This window comes from Neopsephotus bourkii, unplaced genomic scaffold (assembly GCF_033783945.1).
Source record: "Neopsephotus bourkii isolate Nb327-2 ecotype Australia unplaced genomic scaffold, CSIRO-AGI_Nbou_v1 NB_284, whole genome shotgun sequence".
Taxonomy (NCBI): Eukaryota; Metazoa; Chordata; class Aves; order Psittaciformes; family Psittacidae; genus Neopsephotus; species Neopsephotus bourkii.
Window position 1 is genome coordinate 1,773,928 of NW_026900793.1, and position 19,523 is coordinate 1,793,450.

General features: G+C 44.0%; 1 protein-coding gene across 2 annotated transcripts; it reads right to left on the minus strand.

The window, feature by feature from the left end:
* Positions 1-832: 832 nt before the first annotated feature.
* Positions 833-19,266, minus strand: WDR82 (WD repeat domain 82). Of its 2 annotated transcripts, none has more exons than XM_061347035.1 (10): positions 18,994-19,266; positions 13,884-13,981; positions 10,602-10,668; positions 10,307-10,406; positions 7,694-7,810; positions 6,794-6,949; positions 6,607-6,676; positions 4,692-4,834; positions 1,902-4,211; positions 833-1,837 (listed from the first exon to the last, which is right to left on the minus strand). In XM_061347035.1, the coding sequence occupies exons 1-9, from the start codon at positions 19,152-19,154 to the stop codon at positions 4,182-4,184; spliced, it is 942 nt and encodes a 313-aa protein (XP_061203019.1). In that variant the 5' UTR covers positions 19,155-19,266; the 3' UTR covers positions 833-1,837; positions 1,902-4,181. The 2 variants fall into 2 exon arrangements, with proteins under 2 accessions (XP_061203019.1, XP_061203018.1); XM_061347034.1 differs by having other exon boundaries at positions 833-1,829; positions 1,895-4,211.
* Positions 19,267-19,523: the final 257 nt, after the last annotated feature.

The window sequence follows — 19,523 nt, forward strand, 5'->3', positions numbered from 1 at the left end:
GCAAGATTCCCTGGTGAAGCAGACAAACCCCAGCTCATGCTTCAGTTGCACAAGGATGAAAAGTCCAAATAAAAATACTTCCTTCCCTCCCTCCCCCCCTCCATGCATCTGACAGGAGTAAAACCTATCCGAGGTTTTACACATTCCTGAGGGAGAAAAACAGCCTTAGAAAACTGCAGGGAGTTTCTGCCTTTTCTGGATTTGTCTCTGCCAAAACCCAGTTGGTCACTAGAAGTGTTCCCTCAGCAGGACTACCCCAAGGACAGTGTCAGGAGATGATTTCCTGCAGTGGGAAGCCTGGACCCAGGAATGAAGAGGCCTTTCAGCTGCCTCCTTGTGGTTCAAGTAAGGGATAGAACAAAACCCATTTCTCTCCAGTTTTGCTTTTCCCCCTGGAAGTTTAACCTGGAAACAATGCACAGGGTTTTACCCATGTTATCTTGGTGCTGGATCCCAATCCCCTTAGCAGCTGCTGTAATTATATACACACACACACATTGACTTTAGTGATCCAGGTCTCCTGTTACTCCAAAACAAGCAGCTATTTCCCCACCTTCCTGCTGAGAAAGGGCTCAGCTCTTCCCTCCAGACCACAAGCTTCTGTGAACACCCCTCTACCTAGGGGTACTTAGCAAGTAGCTGTCTTCCCTATCCTGGCACATTTCTAGGCAAGAGAAACCTCTTTAAGTGGACAATTTATGTTGGAATAGCTCACAAGTTCCACTAGAGAATTTCATACATTCCAAAATGAAGGAGCCTTTAAACCCCCTCTAGGAAACCAGCAAGCTGTATCACACAGAACAAATGCAGAATTTACAGCACTCGAGGGGTATCTCTACAAAATATTTATTAACAGCCACAACACTGAATTCTCCACATATGTAGTATTTTGTGACAAAGCAGAATTTGACTTTATGTATTTACACCCATGTGGCAGATACCACCCAGGAGTCAAACTCCCCATAACCAGCTCATGACCAAAGAGACCAATTTCCAAAAGGCTCACCAGAATCCTCACCCCTGACCCAAACCCAAGGTGAAGTCTCTTAAAGTGCAAAGGTAGTCAAGAGGCATTGGAAAAGATAACACTGCTGCTTCCAAATTTGTTCACTCAGTTGTTGCTGTGCCCCCCCAAGCACAGGGGCTGGGACATGAACTGAGGATATGGGAGCATCAATTAAAGAGAGATCTCTTAAAGATTAACTTGTGAGAAGAGAATTACAGCCAAGATCTCCTGCAGCCCATGCAGATGCGGCTCAGCCACCACCACTACTTATTTAGAGGTGGTCTCTTCAGTCACAATTCCACCTTGTTCTGAAGAAAGGTCTTTAGAGAAGCACATGGAAGCTAAAAGCTTTATTCACCTTTCCCATCTAATCTAGCAACACGTGATACTCCAGTTCCCTGACAATACTTGGCACATTTTAAAGCAGGTGGAAAACGGGTGCTACATCAGCCAAGCAAGATGCCTCTGCGGGCAGCAATCAGCCCTGGGAAGGCTTTGATTTTGAACTAGGTGTTAGTGCCATGTTGTACACAAACCTGTACATTTATCTTCGCTCCCAAAAGCACTGATGTTCTTAATGTACGTGTCCTCCCAGATCAGTCCTTTGTTCCTCCTTTCTGTAAGATTTCATGCTGCAACGCACAATGGTTTATACCATGGCAAGTAGAAGAGAGCTGAAACACAGTCTTTAGACAAGTGCTCAAACCACATCAGCAAAGAGCATTTTCAGAATAAGACTTCAAATTCTTCCCTGTCTGCTCACTTCCTCAAGCAACAGACTTGGTAAAACCCTGAAAGATGATTTGCTACTGAAAGTTTAACTCTTAAAACCTTCAGCATAGGCCAAGGAAACCTCAAGAGGAGAAAAAACGACTGCTGCTGCTAAACCCAGGACAAGAATACAAACCCCAAACACCTGTAATGATACAAACCACTGCAAAATACGGCTGCTTTCAGAAACACCAACAAAGGTAAAATAGCACCAAGCAGCCTGAAATGCAACAATACTGAGTGGAAGAGGCAGCTGGAGAAAGCAGTCAACTGGAGGACAGAGATAACCATCTCCCTTCCTGCTGGGCATTTATAGGTGACAGTGGGACAGCATGAATCTCATCTGCATCTCCAACAGCAGGCCTGTTTTGGCACAATGGAAAAGAGCAGTCCACTGTTCCCTTTCCTCCTTCAGTCTGGAGGACAGCAAATTCACACTGCAGAACTGTGCCATCTGGAATGGCTCTCCTGTGGCAGCATCAGCAGAGGCAAGCCACAGAGCCTACAGAGGAGCTTCAACCACAGGAGTGATCCAAACACGAGGTTTATGGGAGTGCCCAGTGCCAGTCCTCCTGCCCACTGCCACAGGCAAATGCTGGAGCTGAGCACCTGCTGCTGCTTTAAAGGAACCAGCAGTGGAGAAATGCTCACTCCCCATCCCCAGCTCTTAGCGCAGCACATTCCCACTGACAAGGACTGCAGAGAAAAAGTAAAACAGAAGCAGCTCCTCCTCCCGATTGACTTTTCCAGGGAGACATGCTCCAATTATATACAGGGCCCATCAGCTGAGATGAACTTGGCTGCAATAGGAAACATCCAGATAAACGACCCAAGGTAAAATGCTTGAGCGTGACCCCCCTGTATGGACTGGCACTTGAGAGCAGGGAGAACATGCCCATTCCTCTGCCTGTCACCTTACCAGCATATTACATGTAGGAATGTGGAAAGCACACATGACAGGGTGAGGGAAAGAATCAACTCTCCAAGCTGTAGCACAGCACATAAACCCAAGTCTATTTGGAAAGGCAAGAACACAATGAATACCACATTTATACTCAGCCTTTCCCAGCCTGCTGACGGATGCATTTATCACTACAGCACTGCAGGAAGAATAAACTGGAACCAGGTATGAAGACCAGCTTGCCAACCTTTCCATGCAACTCACACACAGGCCCCTCTGGAGCAGAGGAAGACATCTCTTCCAGCTCCGTACAGGGGTATTCCTCGGAGTAGGGCTGCAGCAAAGCAGAGTCAGCACAGTCACACATAAAAGTTGTAAAACTCAGTTCTACCAAGGAAGCATTGCTCTTTCAGAGCTATCACCCCAAACCTGCAGGACCTGCGATAAAATGCATGAACTGTTTGTCAGTTTTATAAATGGGATGCAGGTCTATGCCAGGTGTGGGAAAAATTTAATGGGGCTTATTTACAAACCAGGAGGGGAAAACTGCACTGGTGGAGGTCAACAGCCTAAGCACCCCACAATACTGGCCCACATCACTTTCTTTAATATCTAAAAGTAAAAAAATATGGCCCATTCCCACTGCCCTCCCCTCCCCCAGGTATTTACAAATGAGATCAGGCAAGATGATACATAAGGAAGATGCACAGACACAGGCTGTGCTTTCAGTCTCGGTTTGGTTTCTCCACCTTCCTGCTGACAGGCTCCTTTATTGCTTGGGATACCAGCCGGACCTCCTCAGTACTGTCTGTGCCCTCTGGGATGCTGGCACAACAAACAGCAAAGAGGCTTTGGCAAGCTCTGGCAGTGGACAAAACCTGTATGGTTTGTTGTACACTAAATCGCCAAATGAAAGGATGACAGGTTGTACCATGTATATTTACAGTCACCTGCTCTTCTGGTGCATGTTCCACTGCAAGAGAATCCAGTATCTGCTGTGTAAGTTGAAAACTGTCAGTGTTCGCATTTGGCACAGAAGTGACTTCCCATCTGTGGGCTGCAGTGAAACCAGGGATCCCAGATGTTAAAAACCTGCACTTACGGGAAGGAACTGCACGTTCCACCTTGGAACATCAACAGCCTTGTGCACTTACAGAAGGAAAACACACAATTACAGCTTAAAAAAATGCCACAAACATTTTGTAAATAAAACAGACTTCATTGCTCTTAGAAATAATACTGTGTCAGTTCCAACTTCAGCTGAAGCCTGCTGGGGACAGACTAGAAAGTAAGGTTGTGTAGCATGCTGCTTCTGAACATGCTAGGAGGCTGAGTGGAGGAGTCCTTCCAAAGGAACGCGGCAAATAAAGGTAAGACATATGGAAACATACTCGGGAACAGGAATGCAGTCTAGGAGACTCAGGCAATTCCAATACTATGCTTGCAATAATGTGCTGCTGTTAGCAGTATGGGAGTCATCTGCCAGCAGCTTCAGTGGAGGAATTAGTCGTCGATAGTTGGCAACCAGAAGGCCTAGGGAAAAGGGAAGAAAGAACATCTTACAGAAAACAGATCTTTCCTGCAACACACTGCAGGAGCTGATCTCTGCTACCTTCTATAAGCATACAAGGAGAGACTACCAAAGAGGCAGCACTACTCTCCCAGCAGCTGAAGGGTACAATCCTTGGTTTGCTCTGCATGCTCTCCAGAGCAAGCCAGTATTACACAAACTGAAAACACCAGCCATATGCAGTAACCTAAAGAACTCATACTTCTGCATGTGCATTCACTCGCTGTTCTGCTTTCATGTGTATGTTCAAACACTGGCTTGCCAGGTCTGCTGCCCCATGTATCTACTTGCCAGGTGAGGTGCAATTAAGCCAGAGAACAGGGGCCTGGCTCTCACCAAAGCCCAAGGAAATACCCATCAGTGGCACTGGGACTTATGAGATCCATTTCTAAAAACGGTCAGCACCTCACCCAGTTAGAAGCAATTTAAAACACTTTCCTTACCATATTGGAACATGCACTAGCAAAAGTCATGAATTTTGGATTGAACTGCAGACAGGTTATAGGGCCTGTGTGTTTCCCATCCAGCACAGCCACCTTCATTCCACTTTCCCCATTCCAAACATGAATCTTCCCATCCTCTGAACCTGCAGGCAGGAGTGGAAAATAAGATATTGAAGATACATGGGAGAGGCCAGCAGTGAAACTGAAGAACATTATGTTCTTTTCTGTCAGAGAACTGCAGGAACAAGCATGCCTCATCCTCATAGTTTAAGCTTAAAAATTATCACTAGGGCATTTACAAAGCATCTCAAGTTTACACACCTTTATCCAAATGGCAGTTTATGTATTTACACTGCAGACACTCAACTACACATCCCAGTGCAATGCTCTTCTGGTGAAGGGGTTTACAGCTACAGTCACCCAGAGGACAAGGAGAGCTGACAGCACTCAGCTGAGGAGGAAAGACCCTTGCCAATGTGCATCAGTGTGCAAGAGGCCAAAAGCTGATGTGAGAGTCCTGGTTCACACAAGTTCCCAGTTCAGACAGGAGGAGATAATACTGCACTTGGTAAGCACAAAATCAAATCAAAGGCTTTACTGTTGAGGGTAACCTCACTGCAATACATTAGACCAAATACCAGAAGCTTCACTGGACATGTCAACTCTCCACATTGCTACAACAGGACAGGTTTTTTTCCTTTAAAATGGCATTTTGCAAACTCTGAGGCTGGGCACATACCATATTTATAATTCAATTCTGCTCTAGCCTCGTTTTAAATAAGATTCCTAATAAAAAAAGGCAAGGAATTTTCTTCTGCTTCTGTAGTTACAGCCCTCCAGGAAGGAAAAATTAAAAAAAACACAAGTTATAACTTAACCACATGTAAAAACTGAACAGAAATAAGTGTTCTGGAACTTCTTCCACTACAGTTTTCATTTGGAAGGGCACAACAGGAAGGTAAATATGTGCAATAAAGTGCTCTCCAGAGACAGACCCAACAAAGAACCCAACCCTTCTCTGGAACCAGGAAGTTCTCAGCTAGAACAAGAAAAAGGAGCTTTGCCAAGACCATCACTCATCCAAGAAAAATGAGGATCCAGATACCAATTACCACAGTTAAAACATACTTGATGTACCAGCCGTGTAAGCAAGAACAAACAAGAAGTGCTAGGAGAGGGCAGCACTACACAGATGCACCTGATTTGTGTTCACAGGTCCTGCTGGGCAGCAGAGTGCCTGAAGTGCTTATCCTGGGGGGACCAACCTGCAGCATCAAGCTTTACAGCAGTGACAACTGCTTTTTCGCACTCACTTCACTCAAGGGTCCCTCTCCCTGCAGGAGTGAGGAAGGGGCATGAGCCAGAGGAATCATACAGTCAGAGCCATCAGGCTGATGCCTACTGCTTCTAGCAAGGGTTAAGCAGAGCTAGTTCCACAGACATGAACAAAACACAGCTGCCCCACATGTCACTGGGGCAGGACTACCCCCCAGGGCTGTACAAACACATCAGGCTAAGAGACTCATCACCCAAGCACTGCTCATCAGGCAGTGGAGGACAGAGCACAACAGACAGCCCTGATATGCTTTGAGGCAGCCCATGAGTGCACCAAAACCACAGGATGAGGATCACTGCCATAATTTATATGACAGGTCTCCACACACTACAACGCTTTGTTGGTTTCTTATCTTGTTTGGAATAGTATTCCTACATAAAGGAAAAACCAGAAAGTATTTTTGCAGGCCCACCTACATTCAGCCTAGAAAATGCTGAGTGAACTAACAAAACAAAACTGCCAGTGCAAGGAAAGTTGACAGAGGCATTGTATTATTTAAATACATTCTGCTTCCCACATACAACTTAAGTCCTATGTAATACACCTAATTTCAGAGCACTGAAAGAGGAATTATCTTACCTATCATGATGAATTGAGAGTCTGGGGTGAATGATGCCTCCAGTGTGACAGCCTTACTATTGTTATAACCCTATGGCACAAAACAGGAGAAGATGTAGTAGAGAGTGTGTCCACAGCCATCCCACAACCGAAGGGCACCTGTTTCCAAAACTGAGTTTCAAGCAGGTAGCCCAGGCAGCATGCTCACCCCAAATGTATGCAGGACAGCTCCTTTAAAGGCATCAATCAGCCGAATGAACCCTCCATTAGTTGATATGAGGATGAGTTTGCCGTCGTTACTAAACTTCAGGCCTGTCCACTCACATGTTCGATCATACTGCATCTTAAACGTAGCAAATGGCCCCTTCAAACGAAAAATGGGAAATATGATGTAGATTCTGCACGTGTTGCTGTTAGGAAGCTGATTTTAGCCTTCAGCTGAGGAAACAGCTGGATTTTTCAAAAGAAAGCATTTAGTGACAAGATACCAAAGGAATGTCTCATGGCAAAAAGATGTCATTGCATGTGTAATATTTAAAGTATGAATCCAGTTTCCACAGCAAAAAAGAGCCACAGTGGGGCACTTCATCACCCAACAATCCCATACCCTACCACATTCAACAGCAGAAATCAATTTAAAGTAGGATGGTTTCTCACAAGGGTGCTAAGTGAGGTTAGAGAAAGAGCCTGTGCCAGTGTTATTGTCATCTGACTTTCTGAAACCCATGGAACTAACTAAGCTCAGCTGCCACCTAATTATAGCCTCCTTTGAAATTTCCATTCTTTCTGACAATTCTCCCTCCATCTTTGCTAGTGTTCTTCCAGAAAAAGCAGCAAGGAAAACAAACCAAACTCCACATCACAACAACAGCAAGCCTAAACAGGAGTCTGGAACAGGTTGAAGAGTTATCAGAAGTAAACTTTAACACTGGCTCAAGAATGGGTTTCAGGATTTGGTGGCAGCATGCATCCTTTTCTGTCTAACACAGGTACTGTCAAGCAGGCATCCCAGAGAGTAAGATGGAGTAAAGAAATCCAGCCTCTGTGCAGAGTTTAGACTACTTCTTGGAGGCTAAAAAGCATAAGAAGTGACATTAATGTAGCTCACCTTGTCAAAAGAACGGAGGTCATAAAGCTTCACCATTTCAGAATTGACTCCAGCAGCAAAAATCAACCCTTCTGGGTCAAAAGAACACACAGGCTTCCCTTGGAGATGCATTAAACCCTAGAAACCAGAAGCAGTCCAAATTATTTTGTGAAACTGATACATTTCTATCGTCACCCTTCTGGACAGCAGCCTGTGTGTTGAACAACTTGATTTCAATTGTAAATGCTGAGGTTTCACTAAGATTCAAAATTCAGCTTCTCAAAAGCAAGTCTGACCACTTCAGGTCACCATATGGAGCTTCTAGTTTGCTGCAATGATGAAGTTTACATTAGACTAAATAAAGACCTCATTTGAGCTCACATCCACTCAAAAGGTTCCCAGAGAAGGGAGGATGATGTGGCTGTATCAATAACCACACCAGACAGCATCACAAAACACTGCTGCCTGGACTGACAGCAATGCTCTACCAATGGTGGTTGTGAAGGAGGGGAAATACAAACAGCTCCAGAGAGCACCACTGCTTAACTATCCCTGCCTGCTTAATGAAAATTCAAGTCTGCTGGAAGCCAACACATCTTACAATGTTAAAATTGACAGATTACTATCAGTGCTTATTTTTAATGTCAATTTTTCCTTAACTCACATAGTAGAAAAGACTTGAGTAAAATTTGGTAAAGGCAACAAGATACATGATTTTTGTATCCTGTCTGGCAGGTCTGTGTGTATTGGCCAAATGCCTTCATGTAACTGTATGCACATAAATGTATTGTCAGTTCAAAGAAAGATCTGATCTTATTTAAGAAGCTTCTGCATTTCTGAGATATCATTTTTCTTTGGAGACATTACTACTACTATCTTCCCAATTGCAGCCACTTTTCCTGTGATGTCTGAGGCCTGAGCTGTAAGCCAGCCTTGCAAGTGGGGTATCTCTGGATTGCCGATGACATTTCCAGGCAGTACGGCTGCCACCTCATGGGCAAACTGAAAGTTACAAGTGACACGCTTCCTAAACCGGTTTCCCAGACTTTGCAGGACGCAGCTTCCAGTCACAAGTCCTAGTTTTACCACTCTTACAACTACAGGCTACAGAACTGCTTCTGAATTTACCACCCTGTCTCATCTGTAGCAACTTAAAGACTGAGGCTCATCCCAAGGGAAAGGCAAAATTAACATTTCTTGTCAGAAAGACCTTGGTATGGTTTTAAAACAGTTAAAACTATTTTGTAAGAAATATAACCTTTTCTTCATGTTGCATTCACAGTTACATCACCTGGAATAAGTAAACAGCCTTCTTTCATTAGCAAAATGGTCCTAGTGAGACAGGAAAATGAGAGCACAATGCTACACAGAACCACAGAATAACCAGGGTTGGCAAGGACCTTAAGATTATATAGTTCCAACCTCCTTGCCATGGGCAGGGACACCACACACTAGACTATGTCACCCAAGGCTCTGTCTAACCTGGCCTTCAGCACTGCCAGGGATGGAGCATTTATCACTTCTTTAGTCAACCTGTTCCAGTACTTCACCACTCTCACAGTAAAGAACTTCTTCCTTACATCTAACCTGAATTCCCCTGTTTACGTCTGAACCCGTTACCCCTTGTCCTGTCACTACAGTCCTCCCTTCAGCATCCTTGTAGCCCCCTTCAGATACTGGAAGGCTGCTCTGAGGTCTTCATGCAGCCTTCTCCAGGCTGAACAGCCCCAACTTTCTCAGCCTGTCTTCACACAGGAGGTGCTCCAGTCCCTGAGCATCCTCACGGCCCTCCTCTGGACTTGCTCCAACAGCTCCATGCCCTTCTTATGTTGTGGACACCAGAACTATACCAAATACTCCAAGCGGGGTCTCACAAGAGCAGAGCAGAGGGGTAGAATCACCTCCTTCAACCTGCTGGTCACTCTTCTTTCAATGCAGCCCAGTATAGGGTTAGCTTTCCAAGCTGTCAGTGCACACAGCTTATCATCAGTAAAAGGCAGATTCTAACCCTAGCCTTTCATTCCCGACCTTGCTGCTAGCTCTGGTACTTCTCTCAGTTCACACAAGCCTGTTTCCACTTGACAATGTAAAATATTCCAGCAAAAAAAGGAAATAAACCCAAAAGTTTTCCCTTGCTAGAAAGTTCAATCTGCTCACAAACAGGTCTGATGAACAAAGGTGATATAAGGAGGGGTAGACCATATGGCTGCTGTGTTACCTTAGATCATCAGTTTGTTCACATTTCATTGCATCAAGTCTTCAATTTTAAACACACGCTGTAACACTCAGGCAAGATACATTCCTAACCCAGGAGAGATGCCAGCAAAGAGAGGACACTCTGCACAGGGTAGTGTCCTGACAACACCCAGCTCTCCTCTTGTTTGATCAACTGTGGGTGTTATTTCTTGCTCTTCCCAGCACCTCTTCATCAGAGCCATAGGTGAAAGTGAGTGATGTTACACAACACAACCGCAGATTTCTGATCCAGGCTCCCACAGCATTCCAGGAAGGTGTGAACACTAAACCAGCAGCAGACATTCCTGGCAGGTTTTCTGTTTTATAATGAGCACACGTCCATTTTTCACCCTTTAACTGAAAATGCAACATCCTACGTACATGAATTTGATATCCTACCTGGCAATTTGGAGAACGGAGATCCCAAAGTCGAATAGTTTTATCAAGGGATCCAGAAATAAAAGTGTCATCTACTGGAGACATTGAAAGAGCAACAACTCTGCAACACAGAAGACCACATGCATTAGACACACAAAAGAAGTAAACAGAACACCACCTACGCAACAGCTGTGTACAAGCTTGTAATTGCCATGAACACAAAACAAAAACTGGAGTGAACTAACTGTAACGTAACTCAAGCTCATTACAATCACTATTTCAACTTCTCCTGCACTGCCTCCAAGCCACATCTTACCTTTTTGTATGCCCTGGGAAATAGCGAATGTATTTGTTGTCATGCAGGGAAAGGTATCGGATTGTATCTGAAACCAGAAACAAACCAAAAGCTTCATTACACCACAAATCCAACATTATCTCAAAGCAGTCACACATTAAACTTGCTTCCCACACAGTAATCTTGCCACAGTGAATAAGTCTGGTCATTTGATTTCAAGTCAAGCTTTCAAACAGAATCGAGTTAGAAACAGACATAAAACAACTCATTTTTCAAGGCAGGAATGGAAATCAGGCACCAGAAAAAGATACTTCCCACAGCCTGAAGTTGTATTACATCTTAATGGTTTAAGTACCAGGACATTTTATTCCATCATTCTCACAAAACTGGGAGTATCAAATTATGAAGTTGATACTACCACCATTTTTTTTTGCATACAGCATGAATCTTGCTGTCTTATCTATGTACACATCCAGCAAAGAAGTCTCCCAACTAAACAGTAAGCACAGGTAATGTGTGAATGTGCATTTAAGTGAAGAGAAGATAAAAAATGAACTTCGAAGCCAGGTCAAGACTGACAATCAACAGCTTCACACATTCTTGGCACCTAGAGCCGCTAAGCTTTAGGACAAAGGAATAATCTAAAGCTTAGTCCACTTAAAACAGTCTTAAAAACAGAGTAAATCAGAGCAGCACCACTTTTCTCAAGGGATAATTTTATTGAGTACAGATGAACATACCAAGAGTAGCCCACAATTTTAGAAGATGCTGTTGAGACCTTCATCCAAGATTAAAAGAAAGGAAACTATTAAAGCACAGAAGCCACTTTTTTATCTTTATGTGCAGATGTCTCTGAGTGATGACACATGAAGAGCACAGCTTAAACCTCAAAGCAGTACCAGCAAAATCCCTTCTCACACCAGCTGGAAGACACTGGTCTACGCAGTTGTTGGATGGAAGAGATCTGCATTTTGTACCTGTACTACACACTGACTTCATACTGATGGAACAAGCCCTGCTAAGGCTCCACAGATAAACTCAAGGAAAAGGACATTTTTACTTTTTACTTGAAAGAACAAGAACCAAGGGGATGCAAGATTGTCGCTCTCATACAGGTTACTGTGTTCAGAAGTTTCTGAAAGGCTCATTCAGCATATTTAGTTTCTGTGAAAAAAAGATCAAGTTGTTGTTGGCTTTTTTTTGCCTGAGGTTTCATGTGAAGCTGACAGCACAGTTCTAGACCACCCTCCTGTACCTGACAAAAACTAAAGGAGATTGATCAAACTGGAAAAACATGCTGGTGACACACCATTCTGAAAGGCTCTAAGTGACCTGAGGTGACTGTCCGAATCACAAAACCTCAAGACAGCATCACATCTCATCACGGCCAGACCCGACATACTTCAAGCCTGCTGTTAAAACATATCTCTAGTTTTTCCTGCAAGAACTGTCATTACCTGGAGTATCCATGCAGAACTTCGTCTTCCTTGCTAAAGAGGAAGCACTGGGGAACTGTGATCCTTTGTCAGCCTGTTTGTTGGCAGTGCTCTGTCCCAGGCAAGGCAGTGGCCTGTACAGTTATCTCCTGTACCGGGTGGTATCATAGACCCTCAAACTGTACAAACTACTACCTCAGCCTGGAATCAGGCAAGAAGAACGGGGTTCAAAGATCTTGAGGAAATCTTCAGAAGTAAAACTCCGACACATAAAATGCTTGCAGCAAGCACCAGCACTCCTGTAACACGCTCCTGGGTTAATTTTCCCTCCCGATAACTCTGTAACATGTTGAACACAACGCATCTTGCCCAAGACTGCATGCATTAGGGACCACAGAGTATGTGGACCCCTACATAACACACTGCTGGTTTTATTAGGCTTATGGTTTATAACAGCAACAAATACTTTCACATTCTACCTTTTTCTTTTCTTCTCATTTAGTATTTATCATAATGCAACCCTGCAGGATGAAACCTCTTAAGTTTTAGTTCCTGAAAGGCTTACCAGTGCTTACAAACAAAAATTAAGAACTCAAAATGGCATTAAATGCTTCACTAAATGGTTGTTATTTAATTGTAAATTACAGCCAAGTCAGAAACGTAGCATAAAAGTAATGATTTAATAAAAAAGATAGTAAGTAGGCTACCAAACTTTTAATCCTTTCACACCATTAAATCCAATTCCATTGGAAACTCTCGTGTTCTTCTAGTTTCAGGTCCCGCTTGTTCTAGTTTCACTTGACTTCCTAACTCAACTTCCATGTGCTCTCAACTCACATTTCTTTAACTTCCTCAAGTAACCTAGCACACACCACAAGGCACCAGTATCTCTACTGTCAATACCCCTCTCTGCAAAGCAAAAACCAAAACCAAACCACTACTACAGAAATGATTGAGAGTTGACAAATGGTGTTAAAACCCATTTGTAAAGTGCTGTGCTAAGAGATTTGTTCACTGGAAAACTCTCAGAGACTGATTACAACAAACAAAACTCAGAATTTGAAATGAACACTAGCTATCCCCAACCTTAGGAAGAATTAATGTAGCTATCATTGTGAACTGTGCCAGTTCTTAAATCTGTATTTTAAACAGAAATAGGCTAATAGAGAGCCTGTCACAAGCTCGACAAGCTCTTCAATGTCACTGATTTACAGAGCATGGCTACCAGAGACACTGACTGGGTAGAAACAGCATGAAAGTGGGTGTTCTCTCTATTACATGCAAAAAAAAGATTAACAGAAGCAAAGGCAATCTCAAAAAAGCTCTGTGACCTCCTTCCTCCAGGTCTGGTGGTGATCTGCTGAGTTACCTGAACTTCCTGCCCTCCCTTCCTCTGCAGTTGACTTGTGTGTGCACCAGAGCGACAGTATGTAGCCCGCCTTCTGCCACATGTCCCTTCTGCCTCATTGTATGTGTCTTCCAAGTTGGCAGTACTGGGCTTATGGTTGGACTTGATGATCTTAAGGGTCTTTTCCAACCTAAACGATTCTGATTCTGATTTCACATGTAAGAAAGTAAGGCTGATGGCACTGGTATCAAACAGCAAAGTGAACAACAGAATATCACACTAATAATGTTTAATCCCTTAGTTATTGCAGGAATGAACAAAACTCACATCAGCATGCCCGAGGGAGTATCGCAGAGCTGTGCATTACAGTTGAACATTAATTCCTCTGTTTCTGACAGCGCGTTTATCACTAATAAGTTGTTTTGGGGTTTTTTTCCCAGCTTTTTACAGCTATTTATCCGAGCATGTAGTTTTAAGCGGAAGGAGATTAAAAAGACTCAACTCCAGTGGATCACTTACCATCTATTTTGTTGGAGCTATACACAACAGTGTTGGCAGCATGTGTGTACCTGATGAGGTCCACTCCATACTTCTTACTGTACAATGTTCTCTTTGGTCTGTCAGAAGGAAGCAGAAATAATTGTACTCACTGCAACAAAAAGCTCAAACTCACCACGTTAACAAGGCCTGCCTTCAGTGAGCTATTACAAGCCTGTTTCAAGTAGTCAGATGTTTTCATACAAAGAAAGAAAAGCTTTTGTATTTGATTTTCGAACAAGCACCTTTGTGCTTTCTCTAAGACTATCCCTAGGCTTGAGGTTTCCTCTAACACCTGCAAAATGCCTCCTCCAAAAATTCTTTTTCCCATGATGTCTACTGTAAAAAGATTACAAGGAGGAAGCATGTCAGGCAGCACTGTCTCATCATTCCCTTGCCCACCCAAGTCCCTCATTTATCTGCTACTTATTTTAGATGTGAATAATTTGTCTTTTTGTTCTGTGTTACTTCAAACCCTAGAACAGCAGGACTCATTCAGACTAGGGCTTCTCAGCATTAACACAAACACATACATATACACCAGTAGTCTATAAAAGCAACTGTAACACAGGGACTCTCAGACTGCTGGAGAATTATACTCATATCCAACCTTAATTAAAGCATGAAACTGATATGTAACATTCTGCAACAGCATTAAAGACATTCTAGTGAGAGTGAAGACAACATAGGGCTGGATTTTGGGGGTCTGGTAAGCAGTTACTAGAAATCTAAACTGCAAATAAACTTAGAGGCAGCTGGTTAATAAGAATATCTTGCAGCAGGTGCCTGCCTGTTTAAGCATTGTAAGGTCTCTAGCAGCCTCCTTCCCCTTTCTTCTTAACTGAGGTAAGCAGAGAGGTTCCAAAGCTGGGTAATGATCAACACCAGAAAACATACAATCTCTTCCAGGAGTTATTTTTAATCCAGAAATTCGTAAGTCTGGTTATTACACGAGCCCACAGAATATTTTACCAACACAAACCAAAGACAACTTCATTGGAATGGAAACAAACAGCAGGAGCATTTTAAACCAAGACTGCTGCCAAGAGAAAAGTTTCAGACTACACCCTCAGACAAGGTATTTCTAAAATGCTCAACTCTCTCTTGTTTTCATTAGCCTCAAACTGACACACCCAAGTAAGAGCATGAGTTGGAGACTTCTCAGATCAGAACAGAAAAAGGCATTCATTCTTAAAGATTAATTCTCAACCAGCAGAAGCCACAGTGCTCTGACTTCAAACAAACTTGCTGGGGACAAGCTTCCCTTAGCTGAAAGCCAACATAGCACATGTAACAAAACTCTGTACACCACCTGTACCACTCAGACCAAATCTCAATAGGACTTTCCCCATTTAAGTAGATTCTTAAATCAATTTTGAGATGCAAACATGCTGCAAACTGAAAGCAACACATCAAATGTAAATGTAGACACTAAAGTTCTGTAACATTATCCCTGACACACTTCCCAATGCTGCTCTCTGTAGTTACCTCAACTATGCTGTTGACCATATTGCAGAAAAAACCTCAAACAATTAAAAAACCAACCAACCTCAAAACATACCAAGACTCTCATGTCTAGTCTGGCTCTTCTTTATCTGAGAGACATTTAAAGCAGAGAAGCTCAGAAAATAAAGACTGACAGATGGACAAAAGCCCATTTACCAAAAAGGAGGAAAGAAAGAACTTCCATGTTTTAAGAAAGGTGAAGTTCTCATGTAAGCTGATACAAGCAGAAGCATGTTACCTCACACACGACTGCCTGCCTGTTCCCAATCCACTACTTAAACACACAAACAAGGAAACCAAGCGTTACATATTTTTCAGCAAACTGCAAAACACAACTCCAAGTTTAAGGTTAATGTAGGCAGCACACCCGAAGCCAAACAATATTGTCAAAAAGTACTTCCTAAGATCACAGACAGAAATGCTATACAGATGAAACAAAACACAGGAGAGGTTTGTAATATTATCAGTGCTTTGGTTTGAATCACTACTACTGCAGGTAAAAACCCATCATACAAAACCAGGCTCGCTGGGATGTCTAGTAAACACCACAGCTTGGGGTAGTTCAGATTCACCACCTCTTTATTTGTATAATATATTAAATATAATTATATAGATAGATAATATACTAAAACACAAGCTAAGCCTTTGCCAATCCACCATTATATCACTCCAGGGTGGGAAATTTGCAGCAAGGAGCCTCCTGCTCCCAGACTCAAGGACTGCTGTACATCCCAGCACATAATTCCATTCTAAAAGCTTTCAGAGTTCATTCCTGAGCACAACAGTCCCAGGTAAGCCTCTCCGTTACGCTTTAGAGACAGCCTACAATGGAGGTAGTCAGTGAAGCAGAATGGGTTAAAAATAATAACAATTTAGTTGTTTACACATTTTGAACTAGACATGCAATCTCGGGTCCAAAATTACAGTATGCTCATGAAGAAACAGGACTACTTTTTCAAGCTTGTTGCCTAAACTCAGAATATCATGATAAGGGAATCTGTGTTTCAAGATTACCTTGTTCTGTCAGCCCCTGGCTACGCATCACTGTTTAAACTGTTCTGACACTTTCAGAAACTGAAGTTCATTGAGATGGGGCTTGGCCATGCTGGTAATGACTGTTGTAGCTGTATGGCTCATTTTGGTAATGCAAAGCAAACAAGGTGAGGGTGTACCTAAAGCATAACCAAACAGTTGCATTTTAATTCTACCTGCAGAGCTGCTCATTAACAGGAAAATAAACCAACCAAGGAAATCCTGTCACTTTCACATGGGGAAAGTATCAACATTTGATGAAGCAGGGCATCTTCTACTGAGACCCAGCATGCAGGATTATTTCCTCCTGGCCATTGTATTCATTAGCAAATTGCACATTGAAAGTGAGTTTCAGGCCCTTTAAATGGTGATTTAAGAAAAAAAAACAGCACCCCACAATCATAAACTATAGGCCTGGAACTGCCAAATCCCACCACATTACAAAGCTCATTCTCATATTTGATTCTTTGTCTCTACATGAATCTTCAGTGACAACACACAGCTGAAACTTTCCAGGTGAGGGAAAAAGCAGGTCCTCTAAAAATTACAGCTACACTTCTAAGTCAATTGACAGTACGTGAGAACCTTTCAAATTAATTTTATAGCCACTAGAGAAATGCCTCTTGCAGCAGGGGTTACCTTGATGAAACTACTCTTGTTGCCCTGTAGCACTGCAGCATCAACCATCGATCTTCTGCCATTTAACTTAATTAAAGCAAACCCTCTGCCTGCAAAGCATACAGCAAGTCTAGACAGAGATAGGGATGAAAGCACCAAATGCCTCTCAACCCATCAAACTGTTCTTTAAGAGTTTGAAAGAGGAAAAACAATCAATACCATCTGCATTAACATCACTCAGCCCTTCTACTATCGTATATGATTAGGATCTAGAATACAATCCATTGCAGACACCATATGTATAAAGTTACCTGGTCTTACACAAAGAAAAACTGAATCATTTCAAATGAGTTTATCACACGGGGAAGACAAACAACTTTAATGTGTAAAGCAAGTAAACTAAATAGAAGTGCAAAATAACATGTAATAAGTGGTCTACAAAATTAGGAGAGCATGCAGGATGCAATCTTTCAAACACAGCAAGCATGATGTCTCAGCCTGCTTGAAAAAGCAGAAGGATTAGGAATACCTGGTTTACTAAAAAATACAGTGACACGGACACATCTACCACCTGGCACCCCCATGCCATTTTCACTCCTGCACTACCCTATACACTTGATTCTCTCTCCTACAATCCACATGCTTGGTTTTCTTTCACTTTCTGTATGTATGCGAGCTAATCTTGAAACAAAACAAACAAAAACCTCAGAATTACATCTCTTGACCAAGCAGCACAAGAAAATTAAAACTTAAAAGAATTTAAAGCAGCCAAATGCATACCTGTACCGAGATTTTAACAGAACAATGACATCATTTGGCTCAGTTTGCTCCAACTCTCATAGAATACAAATGCCTTTTACATACTTTCCAAGACATCAACTGCAAGTGTTACTGGTGGCTTTATTTGCATGTTTTTCTCCTCTGAACAAGAGCAGCATACCTCAAGTGCTGTGCAAGTTTCTGGGGGCTTATCTGCAGAACAGGATGAACATCTTGCAATCAATGAAAGAAGATAAACTGGGCAACTCTGTTCAGTGAGAAACATATTGCCCTCAAGCAAGGGAAACCAATATACACCTTGATGGATTAAATATAAATTAAGACCACCTCTGAAGACACATGCAAATCACACAGGTATTTTAGCTGTGCTTTACGGATGAAAACAACTAGAGAAAAGCACAAAGGACCACCTTTATCTGCAGCATTCCCAGACACCACTTAGGAGCTAGGTTTGAAGTAAAACACCACCGAGTTTTTCAAAGTTACACTAAACACACACCACCCCATCTTCACCTTTTGGCTTAAAGCATTTATCCAAGAACTTACAGCCTAATTAGGTTATTTAAAAAAGCACATCTGTAGACTGCTCAGAGCAACTGCTTCAATTTTAATTAGTGAGGATTCAGCCCAGAGAAGCCCAGCATGTCAGTCTGACCATCTCTAACCCCCCCTCTCTGAGCCTGGAAACGTGACCAGACTCAGCCCCTTCAGCTAAACCACTATTCGGTTCTCACGGCAGTGAACTCTTGGGAAATTACCATCGTCGGCTCCAGCCACACCACTGGACCCTGCCTATCAGAGATAACCGGCACAGAAACCCACACCGCAGACAAACCCATGCTGCTCCCATCCCTGCGCCCCAATTTAACCGTTTATACCCTCCCCTCCGGCCCCGCCGCGTCAGACGTCGCTGCGGTTCCACTGTGAAACCTGCACTAAAAATCAACGGAAAAAAAGCTGCAACTCGCACCGCTCACCGTACCGCTTACGGGCCGGGGGTGCCGCACCGGTGCGGAGCCAGCCACTGCTTCTCCCCGAACGCGGCAACGGGCACAGCCAACCTCAACCGGCACCCCTCGCTGCCCCGCCCCAGGAGCTCCCCCAGGCACCCCTCCCGCGGCGGCAGAGTGGGCCAGGCCGGGCCCCCGCCACTCACTTGCCCTCCTGGCAGTCGTAGAGAACGATAGAGTCGTCGTCGCTGCTGGAGATGACGGTCTCGCCGTTGGGGCTGAAGTCGAAGCAGTTGATCTTATCCGAGTTCTCGCGGAACACCTTGGCCACACGGAAGCTCCGCAGCACGTTGTCCGTCAGCTTCATTCCGCCGCCGGGCCGGGCCGCGCCGCGCCGAGGGCGGCGGCGCTGAGGAGCCGGGCGGGGCTCCTAGTGGTGGCAGCGGCTGCGGGAGCGGACAGGCAGGTCCCCGCGGGGTGGCGGGGATCAGGCAGGGGGCAGCAGAAGGGGGCAGCAAGCGATCGGCGGGGCCCGGCGGCGCCCTCCGGCTGAGCTCGGCCCACTCAGGCCGCAGAGACGCGGCTGCTCCTCATTGTGTCCGCCATCTTGCTGCTTGGGGAACGGCAACGAGCGGCGCGCTGGGCACCATGGGAAGGGGAAGGAGGGGGAGCGGGCGCAGCGCACTGCATGCTGGGATAGGGGAGAAGGCAGCGTTTGGGGTGGCCCGTGTCCGGC

Bases quoted from the DNA above. Each gene is read 5' to 3' on its own strand.
- WDR82 (XM_061347035.1), bottom strand. From the start codon at position 19,154: ATGAAGCTGACGGACAACGTGCTGCGGAGCTTCCGTGTGGCCAAGGTG. The intron at 10,407-10,601 runs GTAAGATGTGGC...TCTGTGTTGCAG, and splicing joins TTCCCAGGGCATACAAAAAG to AGTTGTTGCTCTTTCAATGT. The intron at 6,677-6,793 runs GTGAGCATGCTG...TTTGTGCCATAG, and splicing joins CTGTCCTGCATACATTTGGG to GGTTATAACAATAGTAAGGC.